The following is a 21,935-nucleotide window of genomic DNA, read 5'->3' as shown; positions in this document are numbered from 1 at the left end:
TATTGATGAAGAAACTAAGGCAAGTTTGAATGACAAGGTTGCATAGCTAGCAAATGATGAAAGTTTCTTCCCACTAGTTTTTTTGCCCCTCTGTTCCCTCTTGTTTAGCTGTGCACAAAGCTGACATACTTAGAAGAGCTCTATTCACATAAGGGTAGATCTGTACAACATAAGTTAGTCTTACTGTTTTAAACTCAGCACTGTCTAGCCTGAAATGGTATTCTGATCATATTTTCTTCATTTTGACTTGGCGTTCCTACATAAAGCTGTTAAAATTACTTTCAGTCGCAGGGATCTACAATAATGTGAAGTGCCCAGAAGTTGGTTCTCTGTGCTAGGTGACTCTGGACATTACTCTTAGGGCCTATTTTGACCCAAAAGTTACTTTTATTTTACCTTTAGATAGCCAGACAGATTGAGGAATTAATTACTAACAAGGGTAAATTATTTGCAGGGCAGAAGTTTTGTCATTTTTAAACCCTTTGCCTATCAGTTGTCAGCACTCCCCCATTTCACCTATGTCTCTTCTTTATTATATTCTGTAAACTTGTCCATCATCTTCCTTGCCCATTGGTACACTGTGAACTCCCATCTTTCAAGGAAAAACAATGGACAGGTAAACAAAAGCAAAGGAGTTAGTAATCCATCTCCAGCTGACACTTCTCACTGCCATATCACCCAGATACCCCACCCCAGCAAGCTGGGATAGGAGGGGAAAGATTTTCTGGCTTACAAAGTTGTGATTTTGAAGCATATTGATATATGTTGTATTTAAGTTTTACTGTTAAAATTATACATGAGATACATTAAGGTTGAGTAGAATATTGTTTCTATGAAGAAAATTTTTCTTAGTTCCAAACAATTTAAATAGTTTTTGTTCATTTTAAATAGAGGATTGTTTCGATCTTACTTTGTGCTAGCATTTTTTTCAGTTACAAGTAATGCAAAACCCAGCTTAAACTGGATTAAACAAAGAGAATTTATTATAATTCAGTTATATTACGCAACCCTCTATGTCAGACAAGGCCTACCACTGATATATTGCAGCCGTTTTGCTGCTAATGTGGGCTACATACCATCTCATCTAAACTTAATGACTGCTGTACCATGAGGAAAAGGAAGAGTGGAGGTTAAGACACTAACCCATAGTGTCTTTACAATAGACTAGAAAAGTGCTTCCACTAAGTAAACGTTGCTCTCTTATGAAAATTTGTAGCATCAGCCCTTTTTTTTTCTGTGAAAAAGTATGAGCAACACAATTCTTCGGTGCATTTTCTGAAATAGTGTTATCATTACCTCAAAAGTGTGTTTGATAACAAAACTTGTATTCAGTTTATAGAATCCCAGTTCACCAAATTGAAAAATGGCTTTGTAGCATATACTTTTTTGCTTCAAAGTAAATTGTAAGTTGCCAAAAAGTTGTTAAATATTTTGAATTACCTGTGAAGCTACCTTCAGGATATAAATTAAAATTAAGATGAAATTTGAATTACTTTATCATAATATGGTTCATTATTTCCAAAAATGGGGCTTCTGTTGCTTGGGTTATTATAATTTGCTTTCATTAAACTATTGGATGATAAAACTTTTACCATGAGAAGAACATTGGTAATAAATCAAAAATTTAAGTAAGACAGACACCAAGGCAAGAAACTAAAAAGAAAAGATTAGCAGATTTGATTATTTAAACATGTAAAGCTAGAAAATGGCATAAAAGACACCCTTATTAAAATTGAAACACATTTGCTCAGTTAAAAGTAAATAAGCTGGACTTCCCTGGTGGTGCAGTGGTTATGAATCCGCCTGCCAATGCAGGGGACACGGGTTCGATCCCTGGTCCAGGAAGATCCCACAGGGTGTGGAGCAACTAAGCCCGTGTGCCACAACTACTGAACCTGTGCCCTAGAGCCCACGAGCCACAACTGCTGAAGCCCGTGCGCCTAGAACCCGTGCTCCACAACAAGAGAAGCCACCGCAATGAGAAGCCCCTGCACCGCAACGAAGCGTAGCCCCCACTTGCCGCAACTAGAGAAAGCCTGTGCGCAGCAATGAAGACCCAATGCAGCCATAAATAAATAAATAAGTTTTTAAAAAGTAAATAAGCTTAGCCCTCTTTTGTAACATTTAAAATATTAATATTTGTACTATTTAAAAGACAGTAAAAATAGAGGCAGAATCCATGAAATTTATAAATGTTACAAAAGAAGAAATATAAATGGCCAACAAGCTTAAAATACATTTACTCTCATTAATAACCAAAGATACAACAATTAATACAAAAGTGAAATTGGCAAAGGTTAATAATGCTTAGGTTTGGCATGATTAGTATTGAAATAGGCATTTTCATATAAGATTTTGGGATTATAATTAATATGTTTTCTTGGGAAATCAGTTTAGCAGTACAAATCTGAAGGCTTGAGAAAAAGTTCATGCCTTTTAGCTTAGCAATTCCACTTTGAGAAATTTATTCCCAAGGAAATGACTTAAGTTTGGAAAGACAAGTCTAAAGTGTTAACAGCAGCATGGCTCTTGAAGCAAAATATTGAAAACATCCTAATTGTCTATTAGTTGGGAATATATCAAAATGTATTTGCATGGATAGATATTTTATGTGTTCACAAAGATATGTATACAGAAAAGATTAACAGTGGTTATCTAGGGCGTTTGAGAGATGGGGAATTATAGAGGAACTTTTTATACTGTGGTGTTTTATATGAGCTTATGGTACTGTAATCAGAAAAACTTAAAGGGCATTTTTACTTTGGAAAAATAATTTTAAAACACAGGGAACCACAAGGACATTATGCTAAGTGAAATAAACAGGTCACAAGAAACACATACTGTATGATTCCACTTAAATGAGGTACCTAGAGTATTCAAACTCATGGGTAACAAAGTAGAATTGTGGTTGCCAGGAGCTAGGGGTAGGAGGATATGGGGATTTGTTTAATGAGTATAAAATCACAGTTTTGCAAGATGAAAAAATTCTAGAGAGCTGTTGCACAACAGTGTGAATATCGTCAGCGCTACTGAACTATACTCTTAAAAGTGGCTTACATGGTATATTTTGTTTTATGTGCTTTCTACTACAATTTTTAAAATATAAAACATAACCAATACTAGCACCATGCTTTTTAAAGGCAAAGAAATAGAATTTGAGTGATTTCTGTGACTACTTGGAGTTTTTATTTATTCTTAAATTTTAAATCAGTGAGCCAGAGTGCAGACTGTGAGGTGAGATGTGATGTTTTCATTTGATATGTATACATTTTATTTCATGTGTGGCTAGTTTCCTGAATTTGGATAAATAATATCTTTTGTTTGTTTCTGCTCTTTTTTTTAATTGAGATATAATTGACATATAACATTATGTTCATTGCACATGTATAAAGTTGTTATTTAATATTTGTGTATTGTGAAGTGATTAGCACAGTAAGTCTAGTTAACATCATCACCACACATAAGTACAAATTTTTTTTCTTGTGATAAGAACTTTCAAAATCTACTCTTTTAGCAGCTTATGAATTTGAATGATATCATGAAAATTGAAATTTAACTTCAAAATTGTTCATTATTGTAAAACTAAAGAATAAATCAATAAAGTAAAGCATTACATCAAAAAAATAGGAAGCAGGTAAGAAATTGGTTGTGCAAAGGAAACTTAAATAGACTTAGGAGGACATTTTTAGTCTGAATGAGACTTCAGACAGTCCCAAAGGAACCCAGTAATTTCACAGTGCATTCAAGGGTAAGTATAAATATCTAAATTCAGAAATTTAACCATTTCTGAATATTTATTTTATAGAAAATTATAGATTAAGTGAGTGTTTCAATAGAAAGAGAAAGAGCTAAAGATGACCACCCCAAAAAAATTCTTTGACTTCAATAAGACGATTTTATCCTATTAATCATTTCACCATTTAGATAAGAAGAGTTTTGGAACTTCAGTATAGCATACCACTTGCTTAAGAAAATTAATTATAATTTCCTGTCCCTTAATTGCTAAACTTTGAAGGAATGTATAGCTGGATTTCCAGAAAATAAATTTTAAGCAAAATATGTATATACTGTCATACATAAAATACTTTAGGCATTCATTTGTTTGTCTCTGATGGCCTCAAAAACAGAAAAATGGGAAAGATAATTGCTTTGAGATGTCCCGTAATAAACTTGCATTTCTTAATATAAATGTTACTTTTTCCTGCTAAGCGGGTTGTAAGTAATGGATATGTCTTAGTCTCTCTTTTTTTTCCTTCTAATTAAAAAAATAATGTATGGTGCCATTTTGTAGAAATTCACAAAATATGACTATAAATTGGCAAATGTAATCGTATAGTATCAGACAAGTAGAAATATACAGTGACTGTTCTAGAATTTCTTTGTAAGAACAACTACATTAAAGTGTATATAATAAATAGGTGTTAGTTTAATAGTGTGAAAATAGTATTGATGTTAAATTTTCTTGATTAATCAATAAGTTAATGAAAGCATAAAAATTTAGTTATGCTTATGTTTTTCTCTCTTTATAGACGGATTCCATTTCCAGGTATGTTTTACTTTTTTTTTTTTTTTTTTTTTTTTTTTACTGACCTTTTTCTCATTTTTATCCTTTCTAAAAATATGTTGCTAGATATTTATGAATTTTTTAAGTTGGTAGAATTATTTTAATAATAAAAAATCTATAGATATTTAGATGACGTGATAAGTGTTAATAGCTTTCTTTATCAGTGGCTTTACTTCTAGTTCAATAGTTACAGTAAGTCACTAAGAAAGATTTTTTCTCAGATATTTGCAACAGTGATAACTTTTCTTAATTTTCCTAACCATCCTAAGTTACTTCAACACTGACCATCTCATTATTCACATCAGAGACTGATGAAACCCACCAGAAATTTATTTCACTAGGTATTCAGAATCTTCTCTCTTATCCCTGCTTCAGATAAAAGAAAACCAATGAAGACATTTTTTAGAAGTGTCATCTAGCTCAAATTGTTCATCTTTTCAGAGAACCTCCACAATATCCTTGAATCTAATTTTTGTTCCTCTTGCCCATAATTGTTAACCAAAGCCTTGTAAAACTAAACAAATTTTTATATACTGATGATTCTATTGAATTGAAGTGTAGAGGCAGTAGCATTTATCAGAAAAAGTAACCCAAATTCAGAACTAGATAATAAGAGGATCCTCATTTTCAAATGAGATATGTTCTTCTTGTTTAGGACAAACTGTTCTGTTGTCCCTCGGTATCTCTGAGGGATTGGTTCCAGGATCTGCCCTCCCCTGCCCCCCCCCCACCCCCTGGCTTCCACAGTGGATACCAAAATTCACAGATGCTCAAGTCCCTTATATAAAATGGCATAGTACTATCTATCACTTCGGATAGACTCTAGTTAGTTCATCATCTAAAATGTTACCAATTTTAAAATACAATTTTATGCCACTTAAAAAAAGGAAAAGTGCTACCAGTTAAACTATAATACCCATCAATTGTAAGCCTTGTTCTGATTTTAGAGATGTTAAAATGGGGGGGGGGGGGGAAATGTACAGTTTAAAATTGTTGAAATAATTTATCATGATGTAAAACCAGTTTTGACTTTCAGATATAGAGATTTTGAACTCCCCTTCTCAAATAAGGGAAATTAGTGTTAAAAATAACTTCCCATTTATTTATTATATATCATGAAAGTTAATTAGATAACCGATGAAGGAGAATATTACCTACTATTTTGGAATATCTAGTTAAATATACTAGGATGCATGTTAATGTAAGTTGTGAAAGCCTATAATAAAGATTTTGACTCAAACTCATCTTTTGAAGATATGAAATCAGTTCTACATCAGCTAGTGATCGGTATGATTCCTTGCTGGGTCGCTCTGGATCATACAGTTACTCAGAAGAAAGAAAACCTTACAGTAGCAGGCTAGAAAAGGATGATTCAACTGACTTTAAAAAGGTACTGGAAAAAAAAAAAAAAAAGGTACTGGGTTATTTATTTATATTTAATTAAAAATAATCTTTTTGTTGAGTTTTTTATGTTTGGATATTACTCCTGGAAACTCATAATTAAATCAGTTTATTGAAATAACTTACTTAAATTTTCAGTTTTTGGCAATTAATGGTAAGTAGAATATAAAAAGCTATTTGTTTATTTGAAGGAAAAGGGAAAGTACTCAGGACTTCCTGCACATTTAAGTCTCTCAGGCCAGTACTGTAATACTGTGGTTGAGCTGAAAGGGGGCACTGAGTAGATTTGGGGTAGAGGGAGGGTGTTGTGTGTGCGTGTGAAATCTTTTCTTTATTTGTTAATCGGAAGCAGCCAAACAAAGAATATAGCTTTTCCCAGGACAATATAGTATTTCCTAGGTAACCGAAAAACTTGTGATAGTTCAAGTGCTGTTAAGGATTAAGGATGGAACTAATTAAGAAATAAGTCCTGGCAACAAAATAATCTAGAATTCTGAAGATCATGATTCTTCATATTGTAAGCTTTGAATAAACCTAATGAAGTTTGTTGTGGAGGAAAAAGGTGTGTGGTATTTGTACATGTCCCCAGGTATTTGGCGGCTATTTGAATCACCCACTTTCTTACAAGCCAAATCAACAAGCAAAGGAAGGTAGGGGGTCAGTTTATGTTAGGAATAAGATTCATTCGTTCAGTAAAGAACTGAACACTGAATTGTGCTTAAATTAGTAGTGAAGTTCTGCTCATGGGCAGTGGAGATGGAGATCCTGTCCCGGCTCTTATGAGCATCTTCCAGACAGACCTTATCATATAATGATACAAATCAATGGATACTTTTTAAATTGAAACCATTATCCTGAAGTAAAGAAACAGTTTTATAAAAGTATGTAACAAAAGAAAGTGAAGGGGCCTGAGGATAGATTTCCTAAGGAAGTAACACTTCAGCCAAGAACAGAAGGACGATTAGTAGTTAACTGGCAAAAATGGGAGAGAAAAGTGTTCCAGATGGAGAGAAGGGCAAGCACACAGACCAGCCTGGTGGTGGGAGGGTACATGATGTATTGAAGTAATTATATTTTCAGTATGGCTAGTAGAGCGAAGGGGATGGTGGTGTGAGTTTGCACCTACAGATGTGTAGGCTGGGACCAAACCATCAGTGCCTTACAGGCTGTTTTAAGGATTTCCTTATACTGAGAACATCGGGAAGCCATTCAAGGGTTTTTAATGTATGGAGGTTAATGGAGTGGTTGGCCTATGAAAATTATTAGATTGTCATTTTGAAAATTTAACTCTTGCTGCTTTGTATAAAACAGATTAAAGAGAGGTCAGGAGAACAATTCTAATAATAGAAATGTCTAGGTAAGAGATTGTAGACATCTGTGGTTGTAGTAGTAGAGATGAGGAAAAAAGAAGTAGTAGATTCAAGTGCTATGAAAGTGTTCAAGAAATATTTCACTTTCCTTTCACCTTTAGTAAAAATAATACAAGTATAATGATAAATGCAACTGATACTCCCATCTCAGTATCAGGACTTAAAGAGTGAATGATAGGCAGAAAAGCTCACAGACCCCAAATAAAAATCATAATGCTCCTTAACTCCAGCTGTGGTCACTGTGCAGCTGTGTGGTCCCTCTTTATCAGATAACTGAATTTTTTTAATGGAGACTGAAAAGTCAGGATTTTCAGTGAAGTAATAAATTTTAAATACCAGAACTAATTTTTAAAGAGTTTATGTGGGACAAATACACCTGAATAACCAAAAATTTCTGTCTTGAGACCACAAAGCATTAAAATATTTTTTAATGCTTTCTTTAATAGTTCATATGTTACATTAATCTTTCTGTTTTAATATTGTAAAGTAATCAATGGGAAATCTTCTTAAAATAGTAAAAAAGCAGAAAAGTAATTTGTTCTTCTCCCCTAATTTGTGTAGCTTTATGAACAAATTCTAGCTGAAAATGAAAAGCTGAAAGCACAGCTACATGATACAAATATGGAACTGACAGATCTTAAATTACAATTGGAAAAGGCCACCCAGGTTTGTACCTTTTTCTCTTTGTTACTCTAAAGGTAATGGCTGTGATTTATTCTATCTAAAAATTGCATTGAAATGTTCTCTTGTGTTCTAGATATAAGTTTGGTTATTGATAATAGCGTATTTATTAATAGGACAGAATCAAGATAATACAGTTTACCGATAATTTACTTTCTTCTAAAGTAAATTTAAAATATGGACATATATAGCCTTACGGTAGAAAGTCAAATTATTTTTAAGCCTTTTAATACCTATGTTGTGGTACATGAAGGATTTTAAATGCTTATTTCCAGCATACCAAATGTAGCAAGGCAAAGCATCTATACAGAATCTTCTTAAAGCCATAAAATTTTGTATAATAATTTTTATTCATTATGAATGTTTCCTGTTTAATCAAAAAAACCTGATTTGACATAATAATTCTGGAAGAAGATAATTTTAGTCATAACTCCTTTTACCTTCCTTCTGTGCAACAACCTAGCAGAGATAATTTTAGACAAGAAAACTAGGATAGCCAAGCAGAACTCACAGCCTTGTACATATGATCTAGGATGTGTATGATCTAAGAATTGTTTCCCAAGCTCTTTTTTCATAAAACACTAGTTCTGGGAGATAGTTCTGGCACATTCCCTCTTCCTTCTCTTGCCCCCCTTCAAAACAAAAAAAAGAACAGGAAAGAGCTTTGTGATCCAAGAAACTGAGAAATACTATATATTCTATATCTTGGAGATTTTACAGGGTTTATTTATATGTTAAAGGCTCTAACAAGTCCTGTAATTTTTAAGGAAACAAACTTGTTTAATTTTAACATAAGACTTTCTAGCATAAACACATTTCTGCACTAAACTTTTAGAATGCAGTTTGAAGACACTGATCTAAAATGGCATCTTCAGTTCTATAAATGAGACTGCATACTTTCTGTGACCATTCTTTTATACTCATCTTTCTCATAATTTTTAAAATTACTTCTCTATGTTGAACTTACACTTATTACCAGGTCCCTTTTTGTTGTTAACCACTATTACGTTGTGAAGCAATTGTCTATGTACAGTGGAGACTGTGCTAAAATTGCAGGTATCACGCTAACCTTGTGAGGTTATGAAGACTCAGATTCCATCAGGTAATGAGGGTTTACTATGGAGATACACAGTGAAGTACAGCAGAACAAGAACACGTTTCATAGTGAGGTGTCATAAAAACTTGGACTGTCACACAAGTTTAGACTTGCCGTCTTACACTTAGGCTTCATGGTGAACTGGAATGTCATCATTCTTCAGGTTGCATTAGGAGCTTAGTGAGCCGCTGCAAAATATCATAACTAGTTCCCTGAAAATAGTTTCAGCTCTAGAGATTTGGTCATAATATTTTCTAAATAAAAATGTCCACTGCTCCCTACTGTAGTATTCTGTCTTATGGTGACTCAGCTAATCTGTGTTTCCACTGCTTACTGCCATCTCTATGTTTCTCTGCTTTTCTGCCTACTCTCTTGTCATCTAATTCTTCCTATATGTTTCTCATTCAAACTCTAGAAGAGAGGGGAACTGATAGAATTAGCCAGTTATCATCAACATGAAGCAGTCCTGTTAGTGCCCATGGACCTATTAGTGACCATTTCATAGGACACTGGACAACTATTGCAAGCTTCCTTTGGGTCAGGTACCAATTTCTGATCCCATTGACTGAGGCCAGGGAAATAAGTCACTGCATTAAAGAGTATGACAGCTTCTGCCTTAGCAGGCATTCTAAGTATCATGCCCAGTATACTGAATTAATAATAGGAGGGGTAATTAGAGTATGAGATATTGAGTAAATATTCAAAGTTAGTATCTTACACTATGTAAATGTCATTTCAAAAATTTAGGGATATATGTAAAAGTAAAACTGATAGGACATTAAACTTTTTGTTCAATTTTAGAGTTACTTATCCTGAGCATTTAAGTCTACTGTGAATCTTTCCACCTGATGTGTTGTTTTTTTTTTTAACATTTCTCTTGTAACTGTTCATGAATAGACATAGTAGTGGCAGTTTTGATAGTCACGTGGAATTTTTCCAAGGGAACGATCATCCTGTTAGGAATTAATCTTGGGAATTCCCTGGTGGTCCAGTGGTTAGGCCTCCGTGCTTTCACTGCCGTGGGCCCGGATTCAATCCCTGGTTGGGGAACTAAGATCCACTAAGATCGTGCAAAAGGCGCAGCGCAGCCAAAAGAATTAAAGTTGAAGTTTAGGTCTATGTGATAGTATTTAGCCAAGGACTCTAGAATCCTTGAATCCTGCCTTAACCCAGCCACCCTACTTCCTGTACAGTCTCCAAGGGAGGGAAATAGGTTAATTTACCAGAAACCAGTTGATGAATAATTATTTTGTCAAATGTCAATTCACCAGGTTTACCGATTGTTATTTTAACAGCTTTAACTAGAATATTTACCAAAAATATTAACTAAAGTTGGGCTTCCTTGGTGGCGCAGTGGTTAAGAATCCACCTGCCAATGCAGGGGACACGGGTTTGAGCCCTGGTCTGGGAAGATCCCACATGCTGCAGAACAACTAAGCCCGTGAGCCACAACTACTGAGCCTGCATGCCCACCTAGAGCCGGTGCTCCACAACAAGAGAAGCCACCATGATGAGAAGCCCGCGCACCGCAACGAAGAGTAGCCCTCGCTCGCCTCAACTAGAGAAAGCCCGCGAGCAGCACTGAAGACCCAACGCAGCCAAAAATAAAAACAGTAAATAAAATTAATTAATTAATTAATTAAAAATAAAATAAAAACATCAAAAGTATATCAGAATTAGCTGAAAGTCTCATCTTTTTAAAAATTTATTTATTTATTTTTGGCTGCGTTGGGTCTTCGTTGCTGCTCACAGGCTTTCTCTAGTTGCGGTGAGTGGGGGCATCTCTTGTTGCGGAGCGCGGGCTCTAGGTCGTGGGCTTCAGTAGCTGTGGCATGCGGGCTCAGTAGTTGCGGCGCACGGGCTTAGTTGCTCCGCAGCAAGTGGGATCTTCCCAGACCAGAGCTCGAACCTGTGTCCCCTGCCTTGCAGGTGGATTCTTAACCACTGCGCCACCAGGAAAATCCCTGAAAGTCTGATCTTATTTGAAATTCTGAATTTGATTTCTAACAGTAAGCAATGGGAATACATTAACTTCTATTTTTCCAGAAAGCGTAAGCACAAAAAACAAAATCATTTAAAACAACAGATTAGGAATTCTCTGGCAGTCCAGTGGTTAGGGCTCCGTGCTTTCATTGCTGAGGGCACGGGTTCAATTCCTGGTTGGGGAACTAAGATCCTGCAACCTGTGCAGTGTGGCCAAAAAAAAAAAAATTAAAATAAATAAAACAAGTTATATGGCCATGATTTAGACCTTTATTTATATACTATAACGTTAAAAAAGAAATTGTGCAAAAAAGGGTCAAAAAGTAACTTGGTTTACAAGCCCTGATGATACAAAAATATGAATGTTGAAAGGGTTGACAGAAGAGAAAATTATATAAAGAAATGTTTGTTTTGTTTTGTTAATTTATTTAATTAATTTATTTACTTTTGGCTGAGTTGAGTCTTCGTTGCTGCACACGGGCTTTCTCTAGTTGCGGAGGCTGCTCTTCGTTGTGGTGTACGGGTTTCCCATTGCGGTGGCTTCTCTTGTTGCAGAGCATGGGCTCTAGGTGCAGGGGCTTCAGTAGTTGTGGCGCACAGGCTTAGTTGCTCCGTGGCATGTGGGATCTTCCCAGACCAGGGATCGAACCCATGTCCCCTGCATTGGCAGGTGGATTCTTAACCTCTGCGCCACCAGGGAAGTCCCCTGAATAAATGGTTTTTATTTTATTTATTTATTTATTTATTTATAAATTTGTTTATTTATTTATTTTTGGCTGCTTTGGGTCTTTGTTGCTGCGTGTGGGCTTTCTCTAGTTGTGGCAAGCGGGGGCTACTCTTCATTGCAGTGTGTGGGCTTCTCACTACGGTGGCTTCTCTTGTTGTGGAGCACGGGATCTAGGTGCGAGGGCTTCAGTAGTTGTGGCATGTGGGCTCAGTAGCTGTGGTGCTCGGGCTTAGTTGCTGCACGGCATGTGGTACCTTCCCGGACCAGGGCTTGAATCCATGTCCCCTGCATTGGCAGGCAGATTCTTAACCACTGCGCCACCAGGGAAGTCCCAAGAAATGTTTTTTAAATCACCAAAATAAACAGTGAAGTTGTGCTTAACCAGTGATGAACCATATATGTGTATGTAGAGAGAGTTTTTTTAAGTATATTTTGTGGTTAATGATCATAGCAGAGCATTCTTATTAAGTATTTGTCAAAACCATGTTTGGTAATTTTTTAAATTGGTTATTCAGCAGATTGGCTTCTGGGGAATGAGCCTTTTGATGAATTCATTTTCAGCAAATAGACCAGGAATCCCAAGGAAGATGTATGAACAGAGGTCAATGTAAATGAGAACTAAGCACTTGTTTTTTAACTGGTCCTGTGCTCAATACCCATATGCACAGCTCTCTGGTATTGAGTGCAGCATGTGGCTTAAAACCCCAAGGGTTCTTTTCACCCCCCAGATCTCAGTATTTATCAACTTTAGTTGATTGCATAGTACAAGAAGCAGAAAAAAATGAGACCTGAGCTTACCAGAAGAAAAGCTCTATGGCTAGGATTTCTTATATGTGACAGTGGATATGAACCTTCTTACCAACTTTGGAACATGGATGATTGGGAAAAAAAACTCTAGAGAAGGAGTGAGCAAGACTAAGGTAGCTGTGAGAGAGGACAAAAAGGCCAGTTTACTGATCTGACTGCATGCATACAGTCACACAACCTGGTCCAAAGTACATTTCAGTCAAGGTCGTGGAATCTGAGCACTAAGGTTAGCCACTCTTCCTGGTGTAGGAAAAGAGAGGGCTTGAACATCGGAGGGAAAACTAGGATATTTTTGGCTTTGTTCCATAGTACTCACCCATCCTTACTCTCGGCTCAACTGTAAAGACCTGAGGAAAAACGATACATAAACGATGAGAACTGTGGACACCATTGTATTCCTAAGCATTCCTCTAACTCTGTATTATTTCAGTAGAAATCCTGTTTTCTCTGTTCTTTGCTTACACCTGTGTATAACTCCTGAATAGTGTGATTTCTTTGAATACCAGTAGAGGAGAGTTACTGTGGTCCTCTCCCTTTCCCCATCTTTATTGCAGTTACATCTCTTTTATATTTCTTACTTCCTTGCAGAGACAAGAAAGATTTGCTGATAGGTCACTATTGGAAATGGAAAAAAGGGTAAGTGTCCATCTTACTGAATAAGTAATCGTTTTCCCCCTTTGTTTTCTATATAAGCAATGGTAGGTTTTTTGGTTTTCTTTAATTTTGTTTTTATGGATGGTAGTTTTAATTAGTTTAAGTTAATATTCAGTAATTTGATTATGAATGTTTTCTAGCTTATCTTCTTTATAGAGTCTTATGGGGTGAAATTACCTTGTTAAATTTAATTTACCATGTTATTCTTTTAATGTACAAAAAAACATATCTTGCCTTAATTCTGAAATGTACACATTGTGATAGTGAATCTGATATTTTTTAAATGCCATTTATCTCTCTTTTATTTTCTGTGGTGATATACTTAAAACACTTTAATCATATATACATTTAGTTTAATTCTTTACAAAATTAAAATACTTCCATTCTTAAAGTTTTTAAAGATCTGGGGACCAAATTTTCAAATTATTTTTAAAGTTAATTTAACAATATTTTATTTAATTTTGAGTTTAAATATTTAACTTAAGTAGGCTCTTCTAAAACAAACAAAAGATTACAAGAAAATCCTTTTACCATTTTATGTCTTTCTACAATTTTTTATCTGGCCATGATATATTCACTTGTATTTTTCTCCTTTTATTATTATTATTGCCCAGGGATTTGGCAGTGGGCATAAGAAAAACTCTACAAGTTTAGTCTGAGCAGTTGAAGATCCATAAATGATCAAAAGTTAATGGAAAAATTAACTCAAAGAGTACCTGTAGTACAGCTGAGCAGTGGCTAGATTTTCAAGGTTTCAGCCAGAGAAGAAATTACATACTGTGGAGCTCTGATCTCTAGATCAAAGAATAAATAGTCAAGAGCACTTGATATGAGAATATTTTCTTCCATTCCATTTAAAAAATTTACCTCGTTGACCCCAAAAAAGGAGAGAAATGATAAAAATACCGAATATATAAATATAATAGTTAATGTCTGTGTCATTTACTAAATTGTAACGTATAATAACTCCTAGTTTTATTATGATTTCATGAGGTTTTAAAAATCATTGTTCTGGGCCATTTAAAAAACTATTGGTCTAACTTGTAATTGCTAAAAATTTGGAATCACTTATTTTATTAAGTTTAATGTTGATTATTATGTCACAATATAACTTACTGAATTTTATATCCAAGATATGCGAAACAGTAAAGAAATGTTTTCAGTTCTCTTTTATCCATACTAATAGTTGAGATGAAAGACATAGATAACCGTATACTTAATCAAAATATTTATTTTTGAGATAGTCACATTTTTAAGAATATTTTATTTTTGTGAAAGTAATGTATTTATTACAAAAATTTTAACACAAGATGAAAATAAAATCTCCCTATCATGTAGAGATAAGTGACAGTTTAATGTCTATCTTTTTTTTTTCATCTAGGCTTATACACTTACAATATATACATGTTCATATTCTGACATTCTCACCTGACCTCCTCTTTCTGCCTGTCAAATGCAGATAAATTATGAAGTAGCTAATCTACTTTCAGTTTAACAGACATTGGTAATCATAGTATTAATAATAGCTGCTAACTTTTATTCAGCACTCTTACGTACCAGGCAGGCACTGAGTTAAGCACTTTGTGTGCATTTTTTGTCTCTTAACCATATTTTTAAATGGTAATAAGTTTATTTGTTAAATATAAGAAATTTCCTGCAACTTTACAGTTGTCAGTTTGGCAGTGAGGCAGTTCAGTATAGTGTTCTTGTCTTGCTTTACCACTACATAGTTAAAATATTGAAGGCACATAATAAAATTGAGGATGATGGGGTTGTTACCTGTCAGTTGGAGGAAATAATGCTGTTGCTGATATTTCAGAAAGTTATGAGGATCAGATATGATATTATATGTCCTAGTATTTTGAGAAGTGCAGTGGTTCTTATGAATGTGTCATGGATGTATTGTTAAATAGGAGAAAGGTCTGTTTATCAAAAGTAACATTTTTGTCTGTGTAATAATGTTTAAACATGCTAATAGAATAACACAGTACTTATAAGACTATGAGTAGGATTTCGTCTATTTTTTAAAATCACATACTCTAAAAACGTTAACATTTACAGTAAATGTACTGCTTTACTAAATATCAACATTAATTATTAATCTGGGAAAGAATGTCTTAGAAATAGTTTCAGTGTGATTAAACTAAATTTAAATGGTTTGTATCTGAAAGGTGACCGGCAAGAGTCAGTATCTTCTGGGCGGTATGACCTAACCAAAGTTTTAAGCACATTAATTACTGCTGCTTGCTTTTTGCATAACACCCTAGAATGCATATTATTTAAGGGAGAATAAAACTGTACACTGCAGTAATATACTGTATGTTGCCTTTGCCTATCACTCTTTGAAACAAGGTAGTTTAAAATAAATGCTACAGTTGCTTCTTCATTAGATTCACTGCCTTAATGCTATGTAGAGTATCAAACTAAATACAAAGCTATAAAGTCAATTGGACAAATAATGACTAGTTAACATTGTGAGTGGAGGAGATGAACATCTCTTAGATCCTTTTGAAATTTTAAAGTACAGATATTTTAGGCACGTTTGCTTCTTGCTTTTCTGCTTTTTATCACTGTAGAGTAATTGCATCTTTGTGTGAGTTTCTTTTTTTTTTTCTTTTCTATTCAATTCTGTCTTGAGTATTGGTTTACTCTATCCCTAAGTTTTGTGTGAACTAAAAACAGTTTGAACGTGTTATGTAGCATCTTACCAGAAAGTCAAAGCTTTGAAGAAAGAGCTTTACAGGAAGTAACAAAATAATGATCTTCATACTTATTTCTCTCAAATTTTGGAAAGCTCTTTACACATCACTGGCATCGCATCTTTTTCTACACTGCTCCTGATTTAATTTTTTATTCTAAAGTGTCACTATTTCACAATTTAGAAGAAAATTTAAGAATATAATAATTTTGTCATTAACATTAGTACCTTAAATTCATCTAGGAACGAAGAGCTCTAGAAAGAAGAATATCTGAAATGGAAGAAGAGCTCAAAGTAAGTAAATCATGCTGCAGTATAAACTCAAAATTTACAGTACCATTACAGATACTATGTTTACATTAATTGTTCTTAAAGCCGCTTATATAGTTTGTGAGTTATCTATATCTTGTGCTTCTCTTTCTTCCTAAATCCAGGTTTTAAGTGAGCTAGAAAAGTATTTAAAACTCAAATCTTATTGTTAATCAGTTTTTGTGGCACTTTTGATGTTCAGGTATAGAATAAATTGGACAATAATGACTATAAGATTTATCATTTTATCATTTATTTGTTGCAGTTCAAATACTCTGTTCCTTGGAGAATAACTGGTGAGGAAGGATCACTATAAAAATGTTCTCTTTTGAAAATAAAGGACATTAGAGTAGTGGACAGTCAGAGGTACAGTTGATCAAACTCTGCATCACCTGTGAAAATAAGTTCATTTTGAATATTGGAAGGTACATTCTTCTCAGGAAGAAAAAGAATGACATAGTTAATTGATTACCTCTTATTACATTGTCTTGCATAAAATATCTATCACATTATGAATTAATGGACTAATGCATAGGAAATTATGCCCATAGAATTAGAATTTCAAGATTTAAATGTTTTTCTATTGAATTATTTAGTTTCTAATTAAAACATTATTGAATGGCTTTGGAGAAAATGTTTTTGGATTTTGTTTGCCTGTGTATTTTGTTTGATAAGGAACTTTAGAACTACACTGTTTACTTTTGCAAATTTCATGGAATATTCTTTTAAGACTCTTAATTTTTTCCTTCTTACATTTGTTATCTGTGATTCTTTATGTTTTCATTGTACTCTTTTCCACTTTCTTATTTTTTATTTTCTATTTCTTTATGTTCTGATTCCTGCAGAATCTGCACCAAATAAAGCAAATTCAAACTCTGAGAGAATTAAATGAGCGACTGCTGACTGAGAATAGGGCCTTGACAAGAGTGGTAGCCAAGCGCTCAGGGTTCTGTAGGCAACTGCATTCTGTGAATCTATAATTTATAGTTTCATCATTTCTTCTTAGTAGAGCCAGGCAGGTGTTTTTGTATTAGTAAGCGTGTCTTGAGCTCACTTTTACAAATTAATGCCATTGTGTCTGGAGCTTATCATATAACTGTTTAATTATGCATGGCTTCTCAGAATGTTAGAAAGTGTCACTAATTGTGTATTGTGACTGATAAACTGCAGTAAACTGAGGGAATGATCGAGGCATTTAGATAAAAGACTTGTCTGCACTTTTGCAAAGCTAGTGCATATTTTGGCTCTACGAATATTTTAGCACTTAAAAATATGGCTGTTTAAAATTCTTTACTAGAAAGAAAATGGAACATGTATTTTACATATAATTAATATATGTTGAAGCTGAAGATTAAACATGAATTATCTGCTTTTCAAAATAATGTCATTTTCAGTCAGAACCATCTTTGTTAATCTTCGTTAATATTCACTTAGTTATCTATTAACAGAGGTATCCTAATAAACTTATTAGTTTATCCTAATAAACTTCAGATTACTGTATTTTATATCCATGCATTCTGAGCACAGGTAAGAATTGATTGGTTCCACATAATATTAAACTCTTCATAAAGATTTTGCTTAAGGTAATTTTGCAAGTAGTTTTATTTTTATCTAATTTGATAACCTAGTACATTTTGAAAGCTGAGGAAAGAGACCTAAATATCTTGGAAAGTATATTTTAATGTCTAAAATATAAGCTATTCCATTCCCAAGCAAATCTGGCAGAGCACATGTGATTTAAATCATTCTTAGTAGAAAATCCAATTAACTTATAATAATTCCACCCCCTCCTTCAGTTTGTCTGTAAAACAAAAAATAGTTTTGTTTTCAGGATGTAAGGGTGTGTTTTTCTATTTGCTCCAAATACTAGTTATTTTTTTCTATGCTTGGATATTTTTATAAATTCAGACTTAACTACTTTGGCTTATAAATTATTTTATACTATTCTAATGATAGTAATAATTGCTTTGTTACCATTTAATTGAGCACTTATCTTGGATCAGACATTGTACTAGGCATTTATACTTAGTACAAGGTAAATCATTTAAGGAATTTTAATAATTTAGAACAAGTCTAATTCCCTCAAAACTTCCCTAAATAGGCTGGTTTTCTTGTGGAATAACAGTATGGTTTGAGGTCTGACATAAATAAAGCAAAAGGCCTTAATTCAGGCTGACAGGAACTCTTAAAGGAATTCCCTTTAAGAGCCTATCCTAACAAAAATAGGCTTCCTTTCCTTGGCTGCTCTAATATGGTGTGCTCGTGACTCATAATGTCAAGTGATTTAGTACATTTCAATTGATAACTTTGGGAGAATAAACCTTTCATTTCATCATTTATTAAACTAATTAGCTTCACAAATGGGGGGGGGGGGTTTCTTCCTGATACATGTTTTAGTCACTAGAAATATATATAACTGACAAAGCTTGTTCATGTGTCTTGTGGTAAAAATATAACATTTATTAAGAATCATATTTTATCTTTTTATTGAATTAAAACTTTCTCTTCTGATTTTCCTCTCATAGATGTTACCAGACCTAAAAGCAGACAACCAGAGGCTAAAGGATGAAAATGGGGCCTTGATCAGAGTTATAAGCAAACTTTCCAAATAAAAAAAGAAAAAGCAGCAAGTAATGGAATTGCACATATTAGTAACCCAGTGGACCATAATTGACAGTCACTGGAAGCCTGGGAAGAATCCTTGGAGACTGTCATTTTTGGATATCCTGCCAAATGCCCTCTTATCTAGGAGTTTTGTTTTGTTTAATTTTCTGGTGTTTGTTTTTTTTTTTTCCTTGTATCAAGACCATTGTTTCATGTTAATGCAGCTGCTGAGAAGATTTTTTTTTTTATGACTGAGAAAACTTGTTTACAGCTCCAGCATATAAGGAAAGTGTTCAAGGCCAGATATGCCTCAGATATTTAACCAGTAAGCCTTAGTTGTACATAAATACTTTTGTGTCAACAAAAACTCAGCTCTCACAGAAGACAGTTATTCAGCATTTTTTGATGTGCCACAGTTTCCAGTTTTTCGATATTTAATTTTTTTTTTTTTGCTTTACATCTGAGTTTGGGTTTGTATTTTTTCCTTCTAACTCTTCATGTGGCAGACTCTTCTCCTGTCTCACAGCTTTCTCATTTACAGAAAAGAACACTTGCTCTTCTGAGATCATTGTCATATATTAGGCTAATGCTGTGTTGTCCCCCACCTGGAACTGAATTGCTTGGTGGAACATTTGCTTTCACTGTTTGTGCAATATGCATTTATTCCTTATATGAATGCTTTAAAGTCAGTTGAGATTAGATTCTTTTAAGTCCTGTTTTCTGCCTTCATTGGTCACTTTTTTGTTTTTGTTTGTTTTTTATTATTGTAGTATAAGATGTTAGATTCTTTAATCTTCACATTCATTTTAGCAGGTACTGAGTGATGCTGTATATATAAATAAGTGTATTGTTTTGATTTTTAGTCCACCACATGGCATGCTTGACTGTTTTCTTATTTCAAATGTCTGTTAATGCAAAGTAGGCTACTCCATAATAGTGTTAAAAACAAAATTTGCTAACAATGTGATATAAAGACTTTTAAAATAACACGTTTATGTGGAGCCCTATCTTTACAAAAGTTTTCTACTGTAAAATGCTTTTACTTTTATTTGCAGTTTTCATTTGATAGTATTCAACCATAATTAAAGTTCCATAAGGTAATTGCTTCACATTTCACATACCTGTATTTATCTGAGTGCTGTCTATAACTGTTGTGCTAGCCAAAGTAATGCTATGAAATCATTTGCAGACTTAACGTGAGTTCATGTTAAATGCACTGTTATTGCCATGTGAAGAGGCATTGACTTTGATACCACCATCATGTTCAGACCATTTTATACATTTCAGTGGCCTTTTTTTAAAAAAAGCAAAACCAAGTACATAGTGAAGATGGCTTTTATTTGGACAAATAGCTTTTATATTTTCATTAAACCATGCAAAAAATACTCTATCTGGCACATAACTGTCTCCTTAACCACTGAACAGTTCAGCCATTTGAATAAATTGTACATTGTAAAGCTTATGGTAGCTAATTGTATTATTGATTGTATTGTATACTATATTAAATGTGAATTTGTACCCCCTTCGTTTTAAAAGGTCATTGTGTTCTACTGCCTATTTTAGATTACTTTGGGGTTGGGAAAGGGTGTTTTGGTAAGCAGGATTTTAAGTCCTCTCTTTCTTGATTGGTTTTATGAAGATATAAGGTTATGCTCTTACTACCAAGCTCAGGATTCTTGATTTTTAAAGGTACAAGGATAGTTGTGGGAATTTTATTTTTGGTTATATTTGAACTGTATGAATGGTTGGTCTGAATATAAAGAATTTCCATGGTCTTATGTGGACGTAAAATATACAGATAATTGGTCAGTTTGAGTGACTGCAACATGTTCTGGTTGCACAACAGTTAGGCATGCTAAGGATTATATTTGTGAAGTTTGGATGCCTGTGAAGAATGATTAAATACATGTTTCTAATATTTTAGTGTTTTGTATTTAGGTTATTTATTCTTTGTATCTAAAACTGAACAGCTACTGTGCTATATTGATTTTATTGGTAGTATTGAGCAGACCTTGTTTCTGCATGAAACTAGTTGCAAAACCCACTATTTTGGAAATAAAAATGTATTTTGACATATACAAATAAAATGAATAAAACTATTTTAAATGTGTGAACTTTTACTGAAGACGTTTAAAACTTTGTTCTGAGATATTTAAATTCTGCATGGGTATTTTTTCACTAATTGCTTTACTTGGATTCCAATTGGAATAATTTTTGAAATTGTAATATTGTGATAATTTGCACAACATTGTACATGCACATCTGTAAATGCAATCTTAATTGCCATATTTATGCAATCTGTGTATCAATTTGGACAAATGTTTATATATTTTACATAAAGCTGTCTGTGTGCAGAATCTGAGAACTAGTTTTTTTATGATAATAAGTGGGTAAAAAATAATGATAAAAGTGAGTTTCAAGATAGTAGCTTTGTAGCAAAAGATTTCATTTACCTAAATATTTTGTGGCTTCTAAATTAAACCTGTGCTTTTTTGTAGTTGCAAACATAGGCTTGGGAATACGTATAAAGATAATATTCCATTGAAATGTAAAATAGTAGAATCATTCTCCAACCTAGATTTGTCCAAGTTTCAACCCCCATCTACTACACATCTGTAAGTAGATAAGAGGCATTTCTGGTTTGGGAACTTTGGTAAAAGACTTACAGTAAGCCTGTGTCTCTTGTTTCTACTTCCAGTAGTTTCCCTGTGCATGCTCACAGAATGATAGATATTATTGTTGTTTGTCCTCCATACAAAAAATTTCACATACAAATACTTCAAACCAAATGCAAAGATAGAATTATCTAGGAGAGTATTCATACGTAAAGTAGATATTCACTAATCCATTAGGCTACTTTATTCTTTTGCTTAAAGGTTTATTACCACTTAGTCTTTCCTGGCTAATCTGAAACAGTCATGACTCCCAGTGTCAGCGCTCACTGAGTGTTGTTGTAAGAAGAAAATATCCAGAGGTCAAATTGTCTCCAAACTAGGACCATGTATTTCCCGTAGGAAATATCAGCCTTGTAGGTTGTCCTT

General features: G+C 33.8%; 1 protein-coding gene across 9 annotated transcripts in view; it reads left to right on the top strand.

Moving 5' to 3' along the window:
- PPP1R12A (protein phosphatase 1 regulatory subunit 12A) overlaps positions 1 to 21,086 on the top strand; it is a 148,685-nt gene extending 127,599 nt beyond the window's left edge. For 6 of the 9 annotated variants that reach the window (XM_059936578.1, XM_059936574.1, XM_059936581.1 and 3 more), the window contains 7 exons: positions 4,530 to 4,546; positions 5,819 to 5,954; positions 7,897 to 8,001; positions 13,218 to 13,265; positions 16,225 to 16,275; positions 17,136 to 17,305; positions 18,816 to 18,896. In XM_059936578.1, the coding sequence (XP_059792561.1) occupies positions 4,530 to 4,546; positions 5,819 to 5,954; positions 7,897 to 8,001; positions 13,218 to 13,265; positions 16,225 to 16,275; positions 17,136 to 17,270 (492 nt within the window). In that variant the 3' untranslated portion in view covers positions 17,271 to 17,305; positions 18,816 to 18,896. Of the gene's footprint in view, positions 1 to 4,529; positions 4,547 to 5,818; positions 5,955 to 7,896; positions 8,002 to 13,217; positions 13,266 to 16,224; positions 16,276 to 17,135; positions 17,306 to 18,815 lie in introns of all 9 variants that reach the window. The other 3 variants (XM_059936580.1, XM_059936573.1, XM_059936575.1) reach the window with 2 other exon arrangements.
- Positions 21,087 to 21,935: the final 849 nt, after the last annotated feature.

Source organism: Balaenoptera ricei, chromosome 10 (assembly GCF_028023285.1).
Source record: "Balaenoptera ricei isolate mBalRic1 chromosome 10, mBalRic1.hap2, whole genome shotgun sequence".
Lineage (NCBI taxonomy): Eukaryota > Metazoa > Chordata > Mammalia > Artiodactyla > Balaenopteridae > Balaenoptera > Balaenoptera ricei.
Note: the sequence above shows the minus strand (reverse complement) of the source record. Positions and strands in the feature narration are given on the sequence as shown.